We start from the raw sequence: 19,871 nt of genomic DNA on the forward strand, positions 1-19,871 counted from the left end.
TCCAGCTTAAGTTCGGTGTGTTTAAATTTGCTACTTTTGGCTGGGTTCCACAGATTTTAAGTCCGGATTGATCGAAATTAGAACGCGGATATGTTTAAAAATAAGGGATAATTTCGACCCGTTTTTGAACTAAAATAAAGCAGTTTATATCACTTGAACACCAAATGAAGGCGTCACCTTTGAGCAGCTCTTTGGAGTATAAAAAACGGCGATCAAGCGACACGTCTTCGCTCCAAAATCTAGCACAAGTTTATCAAAGTTTTATGGTAAAGGTTTGCTACATTTTGAACAAATAGAACCGTTTTTATTCCCAATTTGTTTAGATTTTCATATATATTTTACTAACGGGTAATTTACTACAAAATAAATACAAGAAAAAGCGGTCAAAAGCTTCATCAATACAGCTCAGATAAAACGGCAATCCTGTACAATACCTCATTATTCTTTAGGCCATTGATGTTCACTATAAACCCGACTCCACAGGAGGATTTTTCAAATTCTGGTGAATAAAGGCCGATCTCTTTCGGAAAACCATAGCAGTCTCTCTGAGCAGCCATGATCTCCAACCACAAATGATAAATTCAGCCTTCTTTTACAAGTGTCAACAGGCTTTGTATTCCGTGACCCTGTGAATAGTTCCTTACTCGCCGATCGTAAACAAATCCACGTGCATTTGTTATGGGTGCCAAAGTCCATTCGAATGCGAATGCCCCAACCTGAAGCCAGCCCGAATAACCCGCCGGATGATTTGAAGGTGTCACTGATCTCATTGTGACACTGGATGGATTTAGTTGTAAAGTTGCAAACAAAATGGTTCCCTTCCAATCGACCTTGAATTTCACTTCAAATGTTCATTTCAGCTGGAAAAGCATCTGAAATATTGTCCAAGTAAAAAACGTTAGTCTAGTAAAGAATTGGTCTTATTTGAAGCCTATAAAATTATTTCATACCGTCCTAATCATACAAATCTTTGTAATCCAGCTGACCAGCTCATCTCTAAAATATCCTTATTTAGTATCGTTCCAATTTATACTAGTATATTTCATTCCAACACATATCTTCCATAATGATAGGCTGATAGCTCGAGCTGTTTATTTTGAAATCATTTTAGACATTTTACCGCAAGTAAACACAAAGGTTTATTTAGTAATGGCTTTGATAATATGACAAGAAAAACGCTGAAAGCTAAAAGACAGTTAAGACTTGTATATTTTGGCATTTACATATATTCAAATCATCTTCAATGTGGTAATTTTATAGTCCAAAAGTCACGAATATTATCATAAGCTTTAATCCTAAATCCGATCCTAATTTTCGCCGATCCTTAAGGATTAGATTAAGGATTAACTTAGTGGATTTGGAATATTACCCTAATTATCTTCATACAGGGTTATAACTAAAGTTAATATGTAACTTTTTGAGTTGATAATAATTGTTACAACAGGAATTTCAAAGAAATTTCGCCCTAGGGTTCATTTGGGACGCGCGGTCACGCACGCGCAGTTGAATGTTTTGAAGAGTAGACAAAATCTTATAAAACAGTTTGATCTCTATCATTTAAAAATAGGACATTTTGGTATTATTTCTCTCGAGAAAATCATTATTTTTCCACGTTTTGGAAACGGATTATGTCGATTAAGAGACGCGTTGACACCTCGAAGCTTCGAAGGCCTTTGAAACGGTCGAAAATAACCGAATCCGTCTATGGCAGGTGAGTTTAAAACCCGACCGAGACATATTGCAATATATATTATACATTTTGATTGAAGGCAAATTGAGATGGATCTAGTTTTGATCTCTTGTTAATACTCGCATCTTAGGCGCCGACTAATATGATTTATTTCTTCTCCAAGCTTGTTCATCTACGTGAAGTTCTTTGTCGTTTGGATTCTCGTTCTAACAGCGGACTTCTTGCTAGAGTTTCGCTTTGAATATCTTTGGCCATTTTGGTTGCTAATGCGAAGCGCTTACGATTCATTCAAGTACCAAGGATTGGTAAATATAAACCATTTTAAACAAAGCTAACGGTTTGCAAGTTCTCGCGATACTTTCCCCGAGATATTTCCTGCAGTATCCGAGCTTGATCGCGTGCGTTTTTGCTATTTTTACAAAGGTCTTTTCTTTGCTGTTCCTGGGATTGGCCTTGTGTTCGGACGTTGTGTGTTTGATGGTTTTGCCAATTCACTGGCTGTTTTTCGCTGCGAGTACGTACGTTTGGGTACAATTCGTGTGGCACACAGGTAGATAGTTAAAGCACTTGTTTAATTCAATTTCTTGCGGTTCCCCGTCAATGAAATGCTGTTCTTTGTGTGGTGGTTGAATGTTTACATTGAGAGACGTCTCGCTTCGCTTGTCGACGAAAAAAATCAATATTTTCCCTTCTTTTACGATAGATCGCGGCCTAGGATTACCTACGATTTCAATGTGGCTGTTGTTTATCTACGTCGAAGCATCGGTTCGTTTAAAGGAGTTGAAAAATCTGCCGTTTCACTTGGATTTATGTCGACCTTTTGCAGCTCATTGGTACTGTATTAATATTAACATTTGTAAATTACATGTTTATAAATTTACCGACAGCCTTTAAAATGGCACGCTTGTTAATTTGAGATGTTTTGCGATCCCAAAAAAGGGGGAATAATGAAGTTTTGCTAATGGTTTTGAAGTCGGGCGGTTTTTGGAAGGTCTCAAATGCAGACAATGAACTTTTGTGTTCGTAGGATATCTGCTAAAAAGTTACAAAGAGTTTTTAATTTTTGCCAGGGCAGCTGATCTTATGAGACTATTTAAATTTGCCTTTGTCTTCATTTGGCTTGCAATATTAATGCCCAGGGCATTTGAATAGTCTTATACAGGATTTTTTGCCATCTGTTTTCGATTACAACTGCTGTCGGTACTTAATTTTCCAGTGATGAGTAAAATCATCTGACATTAGACAGAGTAAAATACTAAAGTAGGACACTTCTGGGTGCATTGCAAGCTAATGGGTTAACAAGAGACACTGACAGATAGTTTTGTTAACCTATTAACTGACAGTACTCTTCCACTAACTACCATACTGCCATTTATAGTATTGGTTATCCAGTTGTAACCCTGGGTTATGGTGTGAAAAGTTACGTAGGTTATAAAATACGACAGGTTGGTATCACAGTTTGGTTTTACAGTTTACTTACCTGCTGTAGTTACTTGTACATGTCTCGATATCTAGCACTGAATTCATTAGACTTTGTAAATCTTTTTCTAGCGTAAAATTCAACAAGTTAGCAAGGAGAATGAATTTTATATGGAGTTGATAAACCAATCATTACCTACGGAGAATGTGGAAAATACTGTCAAAGGTATCATTCAAGAGACACTGACAGATAGTTTTGTTAACTCATTAACTGACAGTACTCTTCCACTGATGAGTAAAATCATCTGGCATTAGACAGAGTAAAATACTAAAGTAGGTCACATCTGGGTGCATTGCAAGCTAATGGGTTAACAAGAGACACTGACAGATAGTTTTGTTAACTTATTAACTGATAGTATTCTTCCACTGATGAGTAAAATCATCTGGCATTAGACAGAGTAAAATACTAAAGTAGGTCACATCGGGGTGCATTGCAAGCTAATGATTTTTTTCTGTTTCCAGGAAATTCAATTGACAAAATTCCTGAAGAGACAGTGAGCCCACCAGCTAGGAAAGCCAGCTGTCAAGCTCTGAGTAATGGTTCCGTCAATAAAAGTTACAATGAACTATTATATAGTCAGAATAATGACAAGACTGTTACTAACGAGAAATCAAGTAGGAATAACGTTAAGGTATCCGCAGCTTCGTCGTCAAAGAAACTTAACGAGGACCATAATTTAAATGAACTTGAGAACAAAAACGAACCAGATGGTCGTTTAGCGAATGGTCATACCCGACCACTGAAGCACAATAGTCCACTAAGAGCTGTTAACGGTGGAGAATTTGAAGATGATTCGGACAGTGGGGAGTCTTCAAACACTTCTTCTTCAAGCGGTCATGGTTCTAGTAAGAAGGATAATCAAACGAAAACAACACAGGTATATTTGTTAATCTTTTGTATTAAGATACGCAGCATTGGCTATATAAACATGGAAATGTTCTAGGATTTGGGCAAAATATTTGGTATAAAAATTAACAAAATTGAACATAATTACAGAAGCTAAAATTCAAACAATTTCTCAGGAAACGAAATATCTTTCTGTGGTTGGAGATGTGAAACCTTTGTTACTGACACAGCTGAAGGAGGAAAAGAGTGCTAGGTATTGTCTCTAGTGGTCCAGTAAGAATCATCTGTTATTGATCCAGTGTTACTACATGAGGAAACCTAAACTAAACTTACTTTATTTATACTGGATAGCTCTATCAGTTGTAAACTGTTCTTCCTAGAGGTCCAGTAAGGATCATCTCTTATTGATCCAGTGTTACTACAGGAGGAAACCTAAACTAAACTAACTTTATTTATACTGGATAGCTCTATCAGTTCTAAACTGTTCTTCCTAGAGGTCCAGTAAGGATCATCTCTTATTGATCCAGTGTTACTACAGGAGGAAACCTAAACTAAACTATTTAAACTGGATACCTTTATCTGTTAAATTATTCCATTCTTCCACTGTCTAGACGGCGGGTAGAGAGCACATTGAACCAGATGGAAAGTGATTTGAAACGGGCGAGACAAGACTTGCAAAGCAGTCGTCATAGTGAACAAGATATGAGAACGCAGTTGCAGACTGTTACTTCGAATGAGAAATCCCTGAAATTTGAAGTGAATCAGTTGAAGAATGATAATGAAATATATCAACAAAAGTATGTACATACAAAAACCTTTCTGAAATGAACACATTGTTTCCTAGTCATGTTTCATGAAGGTAGACAAACCAGGAAACATTGTTTCCTAGCCATGTTTCATGAAGGTGGACAAACCAGGAGACATTATTTCCTAGTCATGTTTCTTGAAAGTAGACAAACCAGGAGACATTGTTTCCTAGCCATGTTTCATGAAGGTAGACAAACCAGGAGACATGTTTCCTAGACATATTTCATGAAGGTACACAAACCACTGACACAAACCAGGAAACATTGTTTCCTAGACATATTTCATGAAGGTACACAAACCACTGACACAAACCAGGAGACATTGTCTCCTAGACATATTTCATGAAGGTACACAAACCACTGACACAAACCAGGAGACATTGTCTCCTAGACATATTTCATGAAGGTACACAAACCACTGACACAAACCAGGAAACATTGTTTCCTAGCCATATTCGCGAAGATTACCCACTTAGTTTTGCAATACGATAAAAACTTTCTTTATCTTTACTCCAGGATTCAAACGTTAACCGCTAGCCGTCAGCAAGATCGCAACAGCATCGCAACCTTGGAACGGAAACTGAAATCGGAACGCGACGCCCGACAGTTGACGGACTCCCAGCTTCGTGAAGAACGGAAGAAAGCGAAAGCCGACGAATTCCGTCAGTCGCGCGAGGAGAACGCGATCCACGAACATTGCAACGCGCGCAGAGTGGAGCTCGAAGCGCGTGCTCACGAGAAAGACGAGAAAATCAGGGCCATGGAGAGGGAGATTGAAACGCTCAAAACGAAAACGAATGGAAACGATAACATCCAGTTGAAAAAGGAGACGGAGGCGTTGATGTCGACCTTGGCCCAGATTCGTGGCAAGAATACGCATTTGGAGAACAGCTTGAGTTCCGAGACACGCCTGAAGTTGGATCTGTTTTCAGCCTTGGGAGAGACGCGTCGACGACTTGAGATATCGCAAGGCCAGTTGATCAGCAAGGAACAAGAGATAGTGAATTTGAAAGCGAGGATTGCTGAGGTGATGGCCGTGATGCCCCTCAGTGCAAACGGGGACGCGGGGCAGGTGTATGGTAGCCACCACTCACCACCCCCACCGCCTTTGGCCGACCACGAGGACGTTACTAATGGTTCTGTGTTCATCCCCAAGGCGAAGAATGGTTTATTGTAGATCCAGGTTCGGGGCTGTTCACGCGAGCGCAGTAGCAAGGACCTAAGACCTTGATGTAAGTTTCTTTGAGTGAAAATAAAATTATTTGAGAGTTTCATGAACTATCATTGCTTGATCAAACGAGAACAAGACTTGCATGAGAGTTGACAAGCGAGAGTTTACATGAGAGTTTCATCAACTATCATTGCTTGATCAAACGAGAACAAGAGTTGCATGAGAGTTGACAAGCGAGAGTTTACATGAGAGTTTCATCAACTATCATTGCTTGATCAAACGAGAACAAGAGTTGCATGAGAGTTGACAAGCGAGAGTTTACATGAGAGTTTCATCAACTATCATTGCTTGATCAAACGAGAACAAGAGTTGCATGAGAGTTGACAAGCGAGAGTTTACATGAGAGTTTCATCAACTATCATTGCTTGATCAAACGAGAACAAGAGTTGCATGAGAGTTGACAAGCGAGAGTTTACATGAGAGTTTCATCAACTATCATTGCTTGATCAAACGAGAACAAGAGTTGCATGAGAGTTGACAAGCGAGAGTTTACATGAGAGTTTCATCAAGTATCATTGCTTGATCAAACGAGAACAAGAGTTGCATGAGAGTTGACAAGCGAGAGTTTACATGAGAGTTTCATCAACTATCATTGCTTGAACAGACGAGAACAAGAGTTTCTCTCAAATAACTTGGATCTAGGCCTTTGCTATCGAGCTCGCGTGAACAGAATGATGGACATTATAGTTGCGAGGTTATTTCAAAGGGATTTAGTTGACTTTCTGTTGAAAAGTTTAGTACATTTGTGGCTGAAATACTTGGTCGTATAATGATATCGTAGTAGCTCTATGTTTTAAGTACACTGAGACAGTTCAATGTTGCATTCGCAGAAAAATGAATAAAAAACAAAAGTTAACAGTTTTGTTGTCTTCTTGTTTGCTTAAAATTATGAAGAAGAAATTTATTACTAATTATTATTATGCGTGAATTTAGAGTGCGTTAACACTTACGTGAAATCTCGTTGAAGAAATTTAAATAATTGACACAAATTGTGTTTACATGTGCAGTTAGTTATCAACTAAAGGTCTGTTCATTTTTCATACGATCCAATTTTGTTGGATCCAATTTACTTCTGATCGATGTTTTACAGTCTGTTGTCTTGTGATGTTTATTCTTAATTCTCAAGATCTGTTAACACGATCCAATTTTGTTCGATCTAATAGACACTCAGTCCCGAATTTATTCCCGGGAATGAAAACCGTCCCAGAAACAATAGATTACATCGCCCGTCTCGTCTCCAAGCTATTGTTTTGCATGCACTCGAGCAAATTCGGGAAGTGTCTATTCACTTCTGGTGGATGTTTTATAGTGTGTTGTCTTGTAATGTTGCGAGCAGCAAATGCACTGAAGCCATTGCAGTACTGTTTTATCAAACACCAGACTGAAAACAGACTACATTCCATACCTCAGAAGTGAATTGGACCAAGCTAGTTATCAGGGAACTTTTAGCTTCGCAACGTCCACGAAATCTTGTACGACTTTACAAGATATATTTTAAATGAATATCCGCTTCCAAAACGGAATCTAAAAAGGCTGAAACCGTCGGAAAATCGACTAAGAAAATCTCGTAGTGGTACCAGATTTCGTAGCCGTAAGCTCTGGATTACATTAAAACAAATTATGCAATGGTCCTGCGATTATTTTCATTCGGATTTCAAAGTTATGAAGTTGCTGTGAAAGTGCGAATCTAACCTTAAGTCTCAATGATTGAACCAATGGTTTCTCTGACATTTCCTGTCCCAAGGAACACGACAAATCCAGCACCAGTGAAATCCACATCTTGAACATGTCATATGATTGCAACCCGCTGAAGAAATATTGAAATAAATCAAATTAAAAATTGCATGGGAAATGTTCTTTCTATACAGGTCCAGTAAGGATAATCTCTTATTGATCCAGTGTTACTACAGGAGGAAACCTAAACTAAACTAACTTTATTTATACTGGATAGCTCCATCAATTCTAAACTGTTCTTCCTAGAGGTCCAGTAAGGATCATCTCTTATTGATCTAGTGTAGTACAGCAAGAAACCTGAACTAACTGGCTCTATCAGTTTTAAACATCTTAATTTTAACTGACCGTTCTTCTCGACTGGAACATTGCACTTGGTATTGGGACATCTTTTAGTGTTCTTTTCTATATGGGCTTCAGATTGTTCGTTCCATCTTGCTCGTTGATTATTCGCTTCAGTGACCTGAAACCTCTAAAACAGAAAAACAAAAAAACATAATATTATAATTTTATCGCCACTTGGTTACTCCAGACACCAAAGGATGAGATTCAAGGTCACGCGCAAATTGAATACAAGACTTACGTTTGCTGCTGTGTTTCCAGAAGCAGATGCTCCAGCAGCAGCCTCACTTGATTGACATTCTCCGTCATGGTAGGGCCGTGAACAATTTCGACAAAACACAAGCTAAAATGTGAAAAAGATAATAATGGACTTCTAGGAAGAACAGTTTAGAACTGATAGAGCTATCCAATATAAATAAAGTTAGTTTAGTTTAGATTTCCTCCTTTAGTAACACTTGATCAATAAGAGATGATCCTTACTGGACCTCTAGGAAGAACAGTTTAGAACTGATAGAGCTATCCAGTATAAATAAAGTTAGTTTAGCTTAGGTTTCCTCCTGTAGTAACACTGGATCAATAAGAGATGATCCTTACTGGACCTCTAGGAAGAACAGTTTAGAACTGATAGAGCTATCCAGTATAAAGTTAGTTTAGCTTAGGTTTCCTCTGTAGTACACTGGATCAATAAGAGATGATCCTTACTGGAGACCGTTTAAGACAACTGATAGAGCTATCCAGTATAATAAAGTTAGTTTAGTTTAGGTTTCCTCTTAGTAACACTGGATCAATGAGAGATGATCCTTACTGGACCTCTAGGAGAACAGTTAGAACTGATAGCTATCCAGTATAAATAAGTTATATTAGTTTAGCTTTCCTCCTGTAGTAACACTGGATCAATAAGAGATGATCCTTACTGGCCTCTTAGGAAGAACAGTTTAGAACTGATAGAGCTATCCAGTATAAATAACAAAGATAGTATACATTTACACTTACCCCACACCATGTTCACACGTTACTCGACGTCGCCTGGTGGGGGAAATATACCCTGTCCACATCCCGACCTGGCATAGTACCCCACCGGCTAAAAGGACACATTCCTCGGTAGCAAATGTCTGGAACGTGATACTAGAAAATAGTGAAAGGAGTGTGTCAGTTCAGTCTTATAGAGCAGTGGGATTGAGGAGGAATGGATACTTTGACTAACTATTTTGTACCAAAATATCTAAATTTGAAAAGCATTTGTACCTGCTTCGCCAAGCAACCGGAAGTGGTGGGTACTGATAAGGCCGGGACAATCATCTAAAAAAATAGGTATTTTATAATCAGTCTAGGTTCAACTCTTGTTCTCGTTTGATGAAGCAATGATAGTTGATGAAACTCTCATGTAAGCTCTCGCTTGTCAACTCTCATGTAACTCTTGTTCTCGTTTGATGAAGCAATGATAGTTGATGAAACTCTCATGTAAACTCTCGCTTGTCAACTCTCATGTAACTCTTGTTCTCGTTTGATCAAGCAATGATAGTTGATGAAACTCATGTAAACTCTCGCTTGTCAACTCTCATGTAACTCTTGTTCTCGTTTGATCAGCAATGATAGTTGATGAACTCTCATGTAAACTCTCGCTTGTCAACTCTCATGCAATCTTGTTCTCGTTTGATGAAGCTGATAGTTGATGACTCTCATGTAAACTCTCGCTTGTCAACTCTCATGCAACTCTTGTTCTCGTTTGATCGCAATGATAGTTGATGAAACTCTCATGTAAACTCTCGCTTGTCAACTCCCATGCAACTCTTGTTCTCGTTTGATCAAGCAATGATAGTTGATGAAACTCTCATGTAAACTCTCGCATGTCAACTCTCATGCAACTCTTGTTCTCGTTTGATCAAGCAATGATAGTTGATGAAACTCTCATGTAACTCTCGCTTGTTATTCTCATGCAACTCTTGTTCTCGTTTGATCAAGCATGATAGTTGATGAAACTCTCATGTAAACTCTCGCTTGTCAACTCTCGCTTGTCAACTCTCATGCAACTCTTGTTCTCGTTTGATCAAGCAATGATAGTTCATGAAACTCTCATGTAAACTCTCGCTTGTTCTCATGCAACTCTTATTTCTCGTTTGATCAAGCATGATAGTTCATGAAACTCTCATGTAAACTCTCGCATGTCAACTCTCATGCAACTCTTGTTCTCGTTTGATCAAGCAATGATAGTTGATGAAACTCTCATGTAAACTTTCGCTTGTTAACTCTCATGCAACTCTTGTTCTCGTTTGATCAAGCAATGATAGTTGATGAAACTCTCATGTAAACTCTCGCTTGTCAACTCTCGCTTGTCAACTCTCATGCAACTCTTGTTCTCATTTGATCAAGCAATGATAATTGATGAAACTCTCATGTAAACTCTCGTTTGTCAACTCTCATGCAACTCTTGTTCTCGTTTGATCAAGCAATGATAGTTGATAAAACTCTCATGTAAACTCTCGCATGTCAACTCTCATGCAACTTTTGTTCTCGTTTGATCAAGCAATGATAGTTGATGAAACTCTTATGTAAACTCTCGCTTGTCAACTGTCATGCAACTCTTGTTCTCGTTTGATCAAGCAATGATAGTTGATGAAACTCTTATGTAAACTCTCGCTTGTCAACTCTCATGCAACTCTTGTTCTCGTTTGATCAAGCAATGTTAGTTGATGAAACTCTCATGTAAACAAACTCTCGCTTGTCAACTCTCATGCAACTCTTGTTCTCGTTTGCTAATGCAATAAAATTAACATACTATATTGCTGGTATAATACTAAAGACTATTCTTGTTGTTTTTACCTGAATTTCCTGGGCAGGCAATAGTGTATCCTTTCCGTTCTGTTTGGACAAATCGTCTCTCGCTCAAATATGTAACGCAATACTCGCGAAAACAATCCGCACAAATCGTATGCTTGCTTTCACAAGGAAAAACTAAAATAACATCCCTTTAAAAGAAGAAAAACGAAGCATTAACCGCGAGAAATTGTAAATAATAAATATAAAGTAAAAAATCAAGTTTTGAGGAGTTTGAAGAAACGTGAAGAACCGAAATATCTTGTGCTCGCTTTTGACCAATCAGAGAGCAGGAATTGGGGTGTTTAACCAATGAGAGGCTCGGAAAGCAGCAAGGTTATTTGGCGGGAACGTGTTTTCGATTTCGGCGGGAAAGTTTCCCGCCTCTAAACTGCACACCGATCTCTATACGAACACTGGAGCGAGGGTGGTTAAAAGTAAGCCAAAAAATTGCATATTACAGGGAATAAATGAATGAATTTTATTAAATAAATCAATTTAATAACATTTCTCCTCGACGTATGACTATCAAACGGTTTTAAAATCATTTTAATTAGTATTAAAATATCATTTTGTAAGAGCTAATTTTCACGTATTCGTCCCCCCCCCCGTTGAAAGTTACAAAGTATCAATTTACTTGTCACATTTCATGTGGCTTTCAAATCACTTTGAGCGGACGAAATAAACAACAATTCGGTTGTAGAACTTTAAAAGAGAAGTCTTTTGTCTCAAATGGATCCTTTATATTACACTGGAAAATCTTTAAAACGATGGCAATTGGTGAAAACTTTAAACCATTGCGGTTCGTCTGGACAAATTCAGAAAATTCGCACGCAATGTGCTGGTTCAGCCAGGGCAATAGTTCAAAATAAACGGGCGCTTGGCATCGAATTGCAAAAGGACTGTAGTTTTATATCGATACAAAGTATATCTCGGGCAGAAGCAAGCGATACAAACGGTAATGGCAAACCCTTATGCGTTCAGATTGTCGTCAGAGTCAAGAGACGAGTTAAATATCCAATAACAAAAGCTATTCGAGCGATTGGATTGTGCGAGGACAACCGTGGTTGTAAATTCACAGACTGTAGTTATCCGAGACGCTCCAAAAATCAATGTTGTTGTCGCGTGTACGAGAATTTAAACAAAGATGATGTAGACGTGATATTTGACGACGATGCTCCAGTGCATTATCTCTGGTCCCAAACGCAAAAGTACTTTAAAAGTGAACAGGATATTGTTTCCCCTGATGAAGACGCTATCTCAACAGGGAAAATTTAATATTTAGAAACAGTACACGCGGGTTGACAACTGTGGGCTGTGGCTATGGCCTATGGCTATACTCAGTTTAATATAAAGATACAATCCTGCTACATCAATGTTTAAACCAAGCTTTGTTGTCTAAAAATTTAACTGTTATTTCATGATGGGACCTCACCACAAACTTTTGTTATAGTTTTGTAATGCAACATCACAACTGTTATTGTTATAGATGTTCTGCAAAGGACCAATAATATAGCTGGGGTTTTTGTTAAAACCTATTGAATATTTTGACTTTATATATTTTCGGTGTTAGTATGTTGTTTCTAACCATTATAGTTCTGTTTAAAGTGCTGTTATTTTGAAAATCTTGGCTAATAAAAAGTACTGAGAAATTAGCTTTTTTAGCCTCCAATTTGTTAAAATTAGGCACCAGTGCTTGCAACCACTGAGCTATTTGCGCGTGTTGGGGCAATTCCGGAATGTGGAAACACACAAATTCCAGGAATTCCTCTGTGAGCAAAGCATATCATTTATGCAAACACTTTACACTTTATACTTATACTTTATACTTGAAATCCACAGCGTGAGCGTGTACTGTAGCCATATGCTCAGCCAAATATATATAGGCTATAAACTATTTGTTATGATTGATTTTTCTTGGTATAAAGTATCATTTTCTTCGAACTCATTTCCATATAACGAAATAAGAAATCCCTAGCAACATAAACATAACCAATTGCAAGTCAGTATTTGAATAGGAGATGCTGAGCTTTTGTCAGGAGACAATAATAATAATATAATTTTTTATACCACAAATTCCTGTCAACAAAACACTCTTTAAACACTTACGGAAGAGATATTTCTCTGCTGTTCTAAACAGATAATTTTGCTCTAGCGATTTGAGAAAATACAAACACAGACATCTCCAAGAACGAACACTGTAGCTATCTATATTCAGTCTATACAGCGAGGTTTATACTACAGAGCGACAAACAACACAGAATTTGCTTTATTATTACGACACAAGAACGACGTGAAATATGGCTTCATATATACAAGGCTACGATGAAGAAAGGTTTGTGAACAAAATCGATCGAAATTTTCATTGTCAGATTTGCTTCAACGTTTTGAAAGAGCCGGTTATGTGTTCGAGAAACCAGCATTCTTTTTGCCGTTGTTGTATTACGAAACATCTGGAAAATTGTCAAACATGCCCAACGTGTGCTGATGAACTGACCGTAGAGACTTTGGCCGAACCACAAAGAATGGTAAAAGATTTTTTGAATGAATCAAAAATTCGTTGCGTTTACATCGACAGAGGTTGTCAAGAAGTTGTACAATTACAGCATCTTGACCGTCATGAAGATACATGTGGATATACACCAGCCGTTTGTACAAACCAAGGCTGTGGTTTAATTGTCAACAAGCGTGATCTTATTCATCATGAAAGTGAAATTTGTCAAACCCGAAAGTTGAAGTGTCACTCGTGCGGAGAAATCACGAAAACATTGGCAGATATGGAGGAAAGAATGGCGAAGAATAATGTAACAATTGAAACTAAAATAACAAATTTAGACAGAAAAATTGAGAAAAATATTGCAGATTTAAAAGCAGATATGGAGGGAAAACACGAAGCGGTTAACAACGAAGTCAACGGATTGAAAACAGCTTTGGTCAGAGCTTTTGATGAAATGAAGGACGTTCTTATCACGATGGAGGGCAAGATAGAAGAAAACACAAGAAAAGTAAGAAATAGACCAAGTGGTGATAAGGAAAATATAATTGTTGCTGGAGGCTGGCGAAGTAACTCTGTAGAGATGTTTAACTGGCGTCAAAAAACATGGTCGCCATTACAATCAATGCCAAAGGTACGTTGTGGAGCGACTTCATTTATTTATAACAATCATATGACTATAGCTGGGGGCAGCTGTGGCATGTCTGGAATTGTTGATGATATGATTAGAATGAATATTGACCAAAACCCTGATCTCTCAACACACTGGAGTGACTGTCCTGTTAAACTGCCTGATAAGTTGAAATGCAACAGTAGTGTTCTGTATAATGATCAGTTGATGGTCTCTGGAGGTAATAATGGAAATGGTTCTTCTGACTTGATCAGATCAGTCCAGCTTGTTCCTCCCTATACTGTGAAGACCTTATCAAGAATGCCAGAACCAAGACAAGATCACAGCATGGAAATATTTGATGATAACTTGATGATAGTTGGTGGAAGTTCAACTGACGGATGCAAAAACAACCTCAGCAGTGTCGTACTGTACGATATAAAGAAGAATGAGCTGAAACAGTTGTCACCACTGCCGTATGAAGTGAGTGATATGGCAACTGTAAAATGGGGAGACAACATTGTTGTTATTGGTGGTGTTAACAAACATTGCAAGCCATTAGATACAGTTATCATTTACAATGTCAAGACAGAACAAAGTCACATGCTGCCATCAATGAGATGTAAGAGGTGGGGATGTACTGCAGTTGTTATTGAAAACAACATTGTAGTCCTGGGAGGGTGTGGTGAGCGACGAGAGGTAAAGTCAGTTGAAGGTTTCAACTTTGAAAGGTATTCTTGGGAACAACTTCCAGAAATGTCTGAAGCAAGATGGATACACACTGCTGCTGTTGTGTGAACATTAAGTGAAAACTCCTAACGTATTATGAACAATTGATTTTCATAAAGTTCTAGAAATAGATTTTAGAATTCTAAGTTGATTGTCAGACATATACTGATTTGTATTTTTTTGACTGAATTTAAATTGAGTCAGTTCCTGGAATTACATATTAAAGAACAATAACAAATCCTTAAAATAGATATTTTCATTGAGGAAGGTTTAAAATGAGTGAAAAAAATTTGATTAAATATTGACCATGTTGGATCACAGTTATTAGTTTCTATTAACTGCGGTTTGGATTAAAAAATTCAACTTTCCCAGAAGGATAAATATTTCTGAGAGGAGACATAAATAAGAAGGGTAAACTTACGATGTTTCAGAGCATGTGATGCAGGGAATATTTCTGATGTTAGATTTCAACATTGATAATGGCGCCTGTTCATCTCTACCATGATGTTCCCCACATTTGAAATAAAATTCCTATGAAAGAACAAGAAGTTTGTGATCGACCTACTTTAGTATTTTACCCTGTATAATGTCAGATAATTTTACTCATCAGTGGAAGAGTACTGTCAGTTAATAAGTTAACAAACTAATATCTGTCAGTGTCTCTTGTTAACCCATTAGCTTGCAATGCACCTAGATGTGACCCACTATTGTATTTTAGGTCTGATAGGTGGATAACTTACAGCTGTTTTTCCCTGACAGTTTGTATTGGATTCACATTGTCCCTGCATGCGGCCTTTGATCAATACATCGTCCCAACCATTTGGACCCTTGCAAGAAACCATAAATATTGTGTAAATAAGATGTTTGTTGACATTCAAAAGCTTTCACAGCAAGCTTGTAAACAAGTTGTAACAATGTCAACATTTTACAAAGTTATACATAAATCTGCTACGGTTTTTTACAAGTTGTTTATAAGGAAACAGTAAATACCTGTGATAGAACAAAGCTTCCTTCCTTGCAATTTGAACATCGACATCGCAATTTTCCTTGTGTTAGTTTCTTGCAAGTTTTACAATAAACAAAGAAGAAACTTTGCTTGCCTGAGATGAAAGAGTACAAAAAGTTTGGATTATTAAAGGAGCCCTGGTGTTAGAGAGATGAGCTTATTAGAAAGAGAGAGGCCTAATATTAGAGAGAGAGGGGCTTATTAGAGAGAGAGGGGCTTATTTGAGAGAGGGAGGGGGCTATTAGAGAGAGAGTGGTTTATTAGGGAGAGAGGGTGGGGCTTCATGGATGAAGTATAATATGATTAGGGGAAAAGGCAGGGTAGAGAACCCCCTACCCAGGGTTTCTCCATGAGGAAAATGCAAGGGTATCAAGCTGGGGATAGGAGTTTATTGGAAATAGACAATTAGAGAAGTGGTACAGTACTGTATTAGAGGACATCCAGGTAAGGGGGTATGGGCAAGGGTAGGGTGGGTTGATTGGGAAAAGGGTTTTTAGAGAAGAGGCATATTAGAAAGGGGCATGCTAGTAGGGAAGGGTACCACAGGGGATTGGCTATAGAGGGTTAATTAGAGAGGGAAATAAGAGTTCTAAGAGGTACATTAGGGAGGGGCATACTATTAGGGAAGAGAATAGATAAAGATTTGAGGGTTAATTAGAGAGGAACATTAGAGAAGAAACTTGTACATTAAGAAAGGGCATTGGGACAGAGGGGAATAGAAAGTAATTTGAGGGTTAATTAGAGATGGCTATTGAGAAGGATATTTTATAGAGGACAAACTAGAGAAAGGGTTATTGGAAAAGAGGTGTATTAGACAGGGATACAATACAAGGAACAGACATGAAAAAGAGGTTATTATAGTGGATAAACTAGAGAGAGGTTTATCAGTGAGGTCGAGAGGAACAAGGGTGAACATAGAGGGAACATATTGGAGGTATTTATTGAGGGTGTATATTAAACCAGGAAGAACACTAAAAAGAGAGTGGTCACACCATTGAGAGGTTTATGAAAGATCTCATCACCACCTGATTGTTGAGATTCACCATCTCCATCTTCGTCATCCTGTGTCAGTTTCACTTTCGTCAAACCATCATTCGCATTGTAAGTTGCATCAACTGAGATCTGACCAGATTTCTGAACAGCATGAATGACGCTGTGGTTCATCTCTGCATTCTATAAAAAAAGTTTCAGATCTCTGAATTTCAGACTCATTGTTGACTGATGGCAATTCAAAGACTGAGAATTCTGAGAATCATCTGAAAAATCCTGGAAACTGTATATGAGTGAGAATTCACATAAGTTTGGGTCAGGTTTTAGTGGAGAAAGATGGCTTTGAAAAATGTCTTAAAATATCATTTTATCAAGATTCAGACACTGTGATATTCTGAGATGGACTGACTCAAGCAAGACAAGCTGTATCATAATCTATCTCAGATTTACTATAACGAAGATGGTCGCTTTAAACATCAAAATCCCGAACTAAAAAAAAACTCATTTATGAAATCATTGAAACATTTCACAGTAAAGCTTTCGTTATTTCTTTGAAAATTGTTATATAAATCACATTAAAAGCTTGATATTTTCCTAAAAATCACTCACCCCGAGTGTTAATTCATCGGGTAATTCTCGACCGGCAAAAATGATTTTAATTCCAGCAGTTTTGACATTTTTCTTGCGAGCAATTTCGTGTTTTAGTTGAGCGATTGTCCAGGATGGTTGAAAACGAAGGTTAAATGATTTGCCGTTGAAGTTTACGGTCACGTCGTGCGACATATTTCGCTAGAAAAGCTCGTGTATTTCCTTGCAATTGAGAGAAAATAATTCAAAATATTTTGCTTCAAAACGAAAGTTTGGAAAAGAAATGTTTGAAAATTGAAAGTTTAAAACGACGGTTGCTTCCACTTACCAAAACAAACTTCCTTTTTTTTCCTTGAAATTTCACTCCCTGGCAGTTTTCTGATCTCTCGATACACTGGAATGTTTAGCGTTTTCTATGTTGGCAATCAATATAATTCCAGAGATTAGGTTAGGATTAGGGTTAAATTTAGGATTATGTTTAAGCCTATTTAACAATAAACCTAAGACCTAATCTTAACCCAAATCGTAACATAATCTCAAATAACAAATAATAAATTAGTCTGACGGATAGTTTTTTTAACTCATTAACTGCCAAAACAAACTTCCTCTTTAATTGCCTTGAAATTTCACTCCCTGAAATTTTCTGATCTTTCGATACACTGGATGTTTAGCATTTTCTATGTTGGCAGTATAATTCCATTTAATCCTTAAGATTAGGTTAGGATTAGGGTTAAAATTAGGAATGAGTCTCACCCTATTAAACTATAAACCTAAAACATAATCTTAACCCAATTCCTAAGATAATCCCAAAGATTAAATTCGTGTATTTAGGATTTAGTGAACATGGAGTTTTATATTAAAAACTATCGCAGCATCGTCAGCACTTTTGAAAGGTAAATTCGCATTTTAATAGAACAAGTTAAAGCTTTTAGAGACGACTTAAATTACTGCAAAATAACATTTCTCTAAAATCTACTGAAAATATCAGAAAAAGGTTTCATTTGGCTCCAGCTCTCTCCGTCAGCTCGTAACATTTTCAAATTCATTTTTGGAAACACCGCATCAAATTCCAGGAATTCCTGAGTCCTGACAGGAGAGGACGCGTCTTATGCAAATACTTTATAAGGAAAAGATATTTGTCTTCATAAACTGATCATTTTGGAGAAGATTTCGAGAAAATACAAACACCGACTTCTCCAAGAACGAACATTGTATCTATATTCAGTCTATACAGCAAGGTTTATACTACAGAGCGACAAACAACACAGAACTTGCTTTATTATTACGACACAAGAACGACGTGAAATATGGCTTCATATATACAAGGCTACGATGAAGAAAGGTTTGTGGACAAAATAAATCAAAATTTTCATTGTCAGATTTGCTTCAACGTCTTGAAAGAGCCGGTTATGTGTTCGAGAAACCAGCATTCTTTTTGCCGTTGTTGTATTACGAAACATCTGGAAAATTCTCAAACATGCCCAACGTGTGCTGATAAACTGACCGTAGAGACTTTGGCCGAACCTTCACGAATGGTAAAAGATTTTTTAAATGAATCAAAAATTCGTTGCGTTTACATCGACAGAGGTTGTCAAGAAGTTGTAGAATGCAGCATCTTGACCGCCATGAAGATACATGTGGATATACACCAGCCGTTTGTACAAACCAAGGCTGTGGTTTAATTGTCAACAAGCGTGATCTTATTCACCATGAAAGTGAAGTCTGTGAATTCCGAAAGTTGAAGTGTCACTCGTGCGGAGAAATAACGAAAACTTGGCAGATATGGAGGAAAGAATGGCGAATATGGAAGAACATAGGGAAGAATGTATAACAATTGAAACTAAAATAACAAATTTAGAGCGAAATGTTGCACGGAAATAGACAAAAATACCGCAGATATAAAAGCAGATATCGAAGGAAAACTCGAAGCGGTTAACAACAAAGTCGATGGATTGAAAACTGCTTTGGTCAGAGCTTTTGATGAAATGAAGGACGTTCTTATCACGGTGGAGGGAAAGAAAGAAGAAACACAAGAAAAGTAGAAATAGACCAAGTGGTGATAAGGAAAATATAATTGTTGCTGGAGGTTTTTTGAATGAACTCTGTAGAGATGTTTAACTGGCGTCAAAGAACATGGTCGCCATTACAATCAATGCCAAAGGATCGTTGGGGAGCGACTTCATTTATTTATAGCAATCATATGACTATAGCTGGGGGTATTTGTGGTTTGTCTGGCATTGTTGATGATATGATTAGAATGAATATTGACCCAAACCCTGATCTCTCAATACACTGGAGTGACTGTCCTGTTAAACTACCTGAGAAGTTGAAATTCCACAGCAGTGTGCGGTATAATGATCAGTTGATAGTCTCTGGAGGTTGTAATGAAAATAGCTCATCTGACTTGATCAGAGCAATCCAGCTTGTTCCTCCCTATACTGTGAAGACCTTATCAAGAATGCCAGAACCAAGACAATATCACAGCATGGAAATATTTGATGATAATTTGTTGAT

General features: G+C 37.6%; 3 protein-coding genes and 1 long non-coding RNA gene across 4 annotated transcripts in view; 1 reads left to right on the plus strand and 3 right to left on the minus strand.

The window, feature by feature from the left end:
- Positions 1 to 1,134, minus strand: part of LOC114538313 (glutamate synthase [NADH], amyloplastic-like) — a 57,451-nt gene extending 56,317 nt beyond the window's left edge. The window contains exons 1-2 of the mRNA XM_028559462.1: positions 951 to 1,134; positions 435 to 872 (exon numbers count right to left, since the gene is read on the minus strand). Coding sequence (XP_028415263.1) covers positions 435 to 557 — 123 coding nt within the window. The 5' untranslated portion in view covers positions 558 to 872; positions 951 to 1,134. The remainder of the gene's footprint in view (positions 1 to 434; positions 873 to 950) is intronic.
- A 379-nt stretch (positions 1,135 to 1,513) lies between these two features.
- Positions 1,514 to 6,135, plus strand: LOC114538324 (macoilin-like). Its single transcript, XM_028559477.1, has 10 exons — positions 1,514 to 1,711; positions 1,854 to 1,995; positions 2,114 to 2,240; positions 2,394 to 2,523; positions 3,069 to 3,135; positions 3,242 to 3,335; positions 3,632 to 4,047; positions 4,193 to 4,269; positions 4,628 to 4,813; positions 5,339 to 6,135. Exons 1-10 carry the CDS (start codon positions 1,629 to 1,631, stop codon positions 5,997 to 5,999), a joined length of 1,983 nt encoding a protein of 660 aa, XP_028415278.1. The 5' UTR covers positions 1,514 to 1,628; the 3' UTR covers positions 6,000 to 6,135.
- A 463-nt stretch (positions 6,136 to 6,598) lies between these two features.
- Positions 6,599 to 8,464, minus strand: LOC114538321. Its single transcript, XR_003688708.1, has 3 exons — positions 8,368 to 8,464; positions 8,133 to 8,256; positions 6,599 to 7,860 (listed from the first exon to the last, which is right to left on the minus strand). It is a non-coding gene; the product is annotated as an uncharacterized LOC114538321 (long non-coding RNA).
- Positions 8,465 to 14,811: 6,347 nt separating this feature from the next.
- Positions 14,812 to 17,651, minus strand: LOC114538337 (E3 ubiquitin-protein ligase parkin-like). The gene is made up of 6 exons (XM_028559492.1): positions 17,379 to 17,651; positions 16,805 to 16,952; positions 15,764 to 15,873; positions 15,514 to 15,600; positions 15,195 to 15,304; positions 14,812 to 14,894 (listed from the first exon to the last, which is right to left on the minus strand). The coding sequence occupies exons 1-6, from the start codon at positions 17,550 to 17,552 to the stop codon at positions 14,885 to 14,887; spliced, it is 639 nt and encodes a 212-aa protein (XP_028415293.1). The 5' UTR covers positions 17,553 to 17,651; the 3' UTR covers positions 14,812 to 14,884.
- Between the last annotated feature and the right edge of the window lie 2,220 nt (positions 17,652 to 19,871).

This window comes from Dendronephthya gigantea, unplaced genomic scaffold, assembly GCF_004324835.1.
Source record: "Dendronephthya gigantea isolate DGI-Jeju-01 unplaced genomic scaffold, DenGig_1.0 000180F, whole genome shotgun sequence".
In the NCBI taxonomy this organism is placed as follows: domain Eukaryota; kingdom Metazoa; phylum Cnidaria; class Anthozoa; order Malacalcyonacea; family Nephtheidae; genus Dendronephthya; species Dendronephthya gigantea.